This window comes from Bison bison, unplaced genomic scaffold (assembly GCF_000754665.1).
Source record: "Bison bison bison isolate TAMUID 2011002044 unplaced genomic scaffold, Bison_UMD1.0 scf7180017864366, whole genome shotgun sequence".
Taxonomy (NCBI): domain Eukaryota; kingdom Metazoa; phylum Chordata; class Mammalia; order Artiodactyla; family Bovidae; genus Bison; species Bison bison.
The window spans coordinates 281,548-287,356 of NW_011494938.1; the positions used below are offsets into that span (position 1 = coordinate 281,548).

Consider the following 5,809-nt stretch of genomic DNA (forward strand, 5'->3'; position numbering starts at 1 on the left):
GGGAACATGCCTTTTCATTATTCTGCATGGCTTTTCATGATGTTCCTTTGAGTGAGAGCCATTAAAATTTTTTAAATCGAGTTCACCTAAAACAAACCTGAAGTTCACTTGTGGGTGAACATCCCAAAACACGTTTGATAAGAAAACTTATACAATACTCAACTTGAAAGTTTTAATTGTAGGTCTGCATACTCACAGATTCCTGGGTGACTCGGTGGTAAATAACATCGCCTGCCAATGCAGGAGATGCAAGAGATGTAGGTTCAATCCCTGAGTCAGTAAGATCCCCTGGAAAAGGGCATGGCAACCTACTCCAGTATTCTTGCCTGGGAAATTCCATGGACAGAGGAGCCTGGTGGGCTACAGTCTTTGGGGTCACAAAGAGTCGGACACAACTGAACACACACACATACTGCATACTCACATTTATCTTCTAAATTAAAGGGAGTCTTTTAGAGGTACGGCATTGTAGACAATGTCTATGAAATAGTGGGTCCCTTTCTTTCATTGAATGGAGGCTCACTGTTGTGGCTGTAGTGTGGTTCATTAAAAATAGCAGTAGCAGTAGTGGTAGTAGTAATAGTGATTATAACTAATACTTTTTTAATGCTTTGGGTATACCAGGCACCACTCTGTTTTCCCTGGATTTTAAAAATTCATCCCCATATTAATCTTTCAAGGTAATAAATACTGTTAATATACATATTTAATAAGGGGGAAACTGAGGCACAGAGAGCATAATTAATTTTCCCATTTGTCACATCATTAGTAAGTGATCAAGTCAGGATTCAAACCCAGTAGGCTCATTCTGTTGTCCAAGCTCTTAAATACTCTTTCCCTTCCTCCTTTGTTTTCTCCCGTGTTGGGTCAATATTCCTAAAAAGAGTTCTGACAAAGAAAAAAGAGAAGGTAAATGTTAAAAAATTTGTATACTCAAAATTCTTGAATTCAACTTGTGCCATAATCTATAATCATTTTTTCTGTCTAAAACACTGTGTAAATACAGAGCACATATTGTAGCAGCATTATATGAGGTTTGAATATGAAAATTTCTTTCCTGGTCGGGGACACAGTCTTATAAGAATTGAGCATTTTCTCTTCTTCATAAAACACACACACACGCCTCCAAAATCATCTTTTTTTTATAGGCTAGTACTCACAGTATTTTAAATTTCTTCATATGCCATGATCACCACACAATTCCCTGTAGAGTATACCATTGTAAATGGAATTCAGAAGTAAAAAGAATGTGTGTGAATTCCATTGTATTTTGAATTTACACTTCCTCTGTGGTCTGGCCTTGTCCCAGGACTGAATTTCACAGTAGTAGGCAAAGCTGATCAAGGTCATTGTTCCTGTTGTGAATGACGCTTGGCTAAAGCCCAAGGTGATCAACATATTAATACCTTAGGAGGAAGGAAACCAGTCTGTTCTGTCTTTAAGGGAGAAAAGGGTGCTGCCTTGAGAACCTTTGAGTTTAGATAAGGGCCTAAGCCCTGTCAATGTGAGTCAAGGTCAGTAGGATTTTTTTCTTTTTAATCCTTCATCACAGCAAAACCTGAGCAGTAAGTAGTGAAGAGCAGCGTTTAGTCAAGATTTCCTTAGGTATAAAAATTTAAATTTCAGTGTGAATACAAATTTGAAGCAAAATATATGGCCTGTGTATTCTTCTCTTTCAAGCATTAAAGTATACCAAAAATCTCTGGTTTGAAGTCAACCCTTACTGTTTTATTACCTTTTCCTATGAAGTCTCTAATTAAATTTTACCCTGCTATGTCCTTCAAGATTCTGGAAAATTCCAGCATAGTTTTCAACTTCTACTTTTGGTATTTTTTATGATCTATAGATTCAAACCAAAGAATATATCTCTTATATCTAAACTTTCAAGTAGTTACCCATGAGTGAGAGTTGACTTCCAAGATTGGCTTTCCTAGATAAATGATTTTAATTGCACTTATTAAAATTGTAATTAGCATTTTATATTGCTAAATCTCCAGGAGGAGGAAATGCCAACCCACTCTAGTATTCCTGCCTGAAAGATCCCATGGACAGAGGAGCCTGGTAGGCTACAGTCCAAAAGATTGCAAAGACTTGGACACGACTGAGCAACTAATAAGCATGTACACATTGCTAAATCTCTACAGATACACTCTGATGTTGGTTCATAATAGGTGTTTTTTTAGCATTTGCATTTTTCTTCAAAAGGAATTACTTTACAGAAAGGTAACTAAGTTATCAGTGTCAGTTTTGTAGATTCTTATGCTGCCAATTAGAGATTTAATAGATGATTGATAATAAGCTCTTCTTTTAAGCTCTGAATACCATCTTCTGGATAAGGGTCTTTCATATCTTAGTGTACATTACTTTTAACACTGTAGGTTAAAAGTGGCTTAAGTGAAGAGGGAAAGGGAAAAAGGTAATTTTGTACTGTAGGAAATTTCTAGAAAGGCAAAGTCTTTGGTGTGTGTATGTTTCACCTCAGAAAGGCTTTTGTTCAGTGTCAGGCTATAAAAGTAGAAAAGGAGTTTATAAGGAGAAACGGGTATTCCACAAAGTTAAATTTTAATTACTGTGTAGTACAGTGACTATACTCTGTACCTTTAAAAATTGTCTCTCTTTTTATAGCAAAACTTAGTGATGCTGGCTTTAGTTGGTTGCTGCTAGTTCAATTATCTGGGTCTATTTGCTGTTTGCAATAAATGCAACAGTCTAGAATAGACTATTCTAATTAACTGAGAAATGCCAGATTGTATAATGACTATACATTTTCAAGGAACAAGAGTCTACTCAAATATACTGAAACTGTGCTGAATGTACTAGTGTTTGATTTTTATCATCATAAATCGTATTAACATAAAAGAACACATACTAAAACAAGAGCAATTACTCTTTTCACAAACAACATTTAGTTTCAATTTTCTCTTTTCCCCTTCCAGTTCATGTCAATGTACTCGTACAGATTTAAGAAATACAGTGATGATAGAAATTGTGTTCTGTTTTTGTCCTTAGGATTTCTGTGCACATTTACTGCATATTAGACCATTGGGTTGAAGTATTGTCTTATTTTAATGTCCTCTCATTAAACATTGAAATTGTATCTCATTTTTTACTATCTTAGTTGATGAAGATCTTTATTCCTATAATGTATTTCTTTTAAATATTTTACTAGAACAAAATATTAAAACTAGATTACTGAGTCAATGGGAATAAGCATTTGTATTTCACTTGATATATATTGCCAAACTGTCCTAATAGATACCATTCCCAGAAATAGTATATCAATGTGCTAGTTTGGCTACAGCCTTTCCAGCTTTGGATTTTATTTTTTTTAACTTAATTGGTGTCAAATTGTAACACTCCATGTTTTTCATTTATTAGAAAGTTGATTTTTTTCTCTTTCTATAAAAATAGCTTTTATTCTTCCTCTTATTTGAATTTCCTGTTACTATTCCTTTGTCCACTTAACCCACCGTGTTGGATTTGGTATAACTGTCTTAGAAATTTAATAATACTATAATGTTTATAAGCCTCTCCCATGCATTTGAAGCAATGTTTAATAGAAATGTACAGTTAATATGCATCCAAATGAGCCTATCATTGGTTTATTTCTTTCTTTGGTATATGATATTTCAAGTGATAAAATAGTGATAAATGCTTTGATAATACTCAATTGTTAAAGATAATAAAAGAAAACATAGATCATTTGGTTTAACAAAATTTATATATTTAAAATTTTATTCTGATTTTAAAGTAGAATAGTTGTAAGTATTATGAATAGGCCAATCCTTTAAAGAAGTTCAAAATGAGAATAACAGCATTTTTTTTTTTTTTTTGGAAGCTCAATATTTTCTGTATGCTACTTTAGTTGAGTGCCAGTAGATGGCACTAATTACATAAACAATTCAACAAGTTAATGACGGGGTTGGGGGGAAATGCATGTGTTATTTTTTTCTGTTCAAATTTTGGTATATGTCATATATTCAACAATGATTTGGGAGCTTATTTTTATAGTTTTTTCTCTCCCATGATAAAAAGACAATTAAGCCAAGGTTGTTTCCAATTAATTGCTACTAAATTGAAATACCTGATACTGAGTATTGCTCAAGATGCTGCATTTGAAAACTTTTGTCATGAAAAGTGGGTTAGCTTATACTGTCCAGATTGACTAAACCACACAGGGTCAGTGAAAAGCAGTCATGCAGACATGCTCTGACCCAAGGATTCAGAAGTTACTTATGAGAAAATCCAACTAGAGATTTCAGAGAAAAGTGACATTCATTCTCTTTTTCCATGTGCATCTATAGCAGTTGGCCAAAGACCTCCACCAGTGGCAGATAAATGTAGATGTGGCAAATGACTTGGCACTGAAACTTCTCCGGGATTATTCTGCAGATGATACCCGAAAGGTACACATGATAACAGAGAACATCAATGCCTCTTGGGCAAGCATTCATAAAAGGTATGAACTCCATTATTTCTAAAACTATTTGCTGACTTCCATGATGGGGTGGTGACCATGGGTAGACAATGCAGATTTGCTTTCCCATCCTGCTAACCTGGGGCTTGCAAGGATCCAAGATGAGAAATGCCAACTAAACTCACATTCTTTCTGAAGTCCTCTTATTTTAAAGATGAGGGACCTGAAGACTGGTGAAATCAAATGACTTGCCCACAGTCAGAAAGGTAGTGACATAGCTGTGCAATTAGACAAAAACAAAAGATGGATTTGTAGATAGAGGAGCCATTTACCAGTCTACTTTGACAACTCTATCCAAAGAAGTATTGTTCTATTCCATCACGATGCATACTGCCCCGTCTTTAATCTGACAAGGAAGTCATTTTGGGGTTCATGATGGAGTTACAGCTACTGATGGTGCCATCATTGTATCTCACTCTGCGTACCCAATAGGAAAATTTGTGCAGTGTAACATGACTCATAATTTCATTTCCCATTATATACCTAATGGCAATCAATGGCTCTTAGAGACACCATCTCCTCAAACTAGGTCCTGTCTCTTTATTATCTAGTCTTAACCCCTTGGGCTTTTCTTTCATTAGCATTATCCTAATTATATTAATAAAATTATAAACAAAAACATGAATTATGTAACTAATTGTTAAATGATTGTCCTTCACATTAGTCTAAAGTCCCTGAGGACAAAGGCTATCTTTCTTATTTGACATATCCTGAACCAAGTGATGCAGTAGGGAGCTGGTAAACATTTGTGTTTTTCTAATTGAAATGTAGCTGATATACAATATTATGTTAGTTTCTGATAAACTACCTAGTAATTTGACATTTGCACATATTATGAAATGATCATTATGTTAAGCCTAGTAGCCATCTGTCCCCATACAAAGTTATAACAATGTTATTGACCATATTCCTTGTACTGTATGTTATATCCCTATTGCTTATTTATTTTATAACTGGAGATTTATACCTCTTAATCCCCTGCACTTATTTTACCCCTTTACCTTCTCTTCCCTTCTGGAAACTACCCATTTGTTCTCTGGCTATATGAGTCTGTTTTCATTATGTTTTGTCTGTTTTTGTTTTGTTTTAGATTCCACATATGAGATCATACAGTATTTGTCTTTGTCTAATTTATTCACTTAGCATGATATCCTCTAGATCCATCTATGTTGTCACAGATGGCAAGATTCTAATATTTATAGGTGAGTAATATTTCAACCTAGACAGCATATTAAAAAGCAGAGACATTACTTTGCCAACAAAGGTCCATCTAGTCAAAGCTTTGGTTTTTCCAGTAGTCATGTATGGATGTAAGAGTTGGACTATAAAGAC

At 34.5% G+C, this 5,809-nt stretch overlaps 1 protein-coding gene across 1 annotated transcript in view; it reads left to right on the forward strand.

Moving 5' to 3' along the window:
- Positions 1-5,809, forward strand: part of LOC104999961 (dystrophin-like) — a 304,788-nt gene that overhangs the window by 52,692 nt on the left and 246,287 nt on the right. Inside the window, exon 3 of the mRNA XM_010855597.1 lies at positions 4,305-4,459. Coding sequence (XP_010853899.1) covers positions 4,305-4,459 — 155 coding nt within the window. The remainder of the gene's footprint in view (positions 1-4,304; positions 4,460-5,809) is intronic.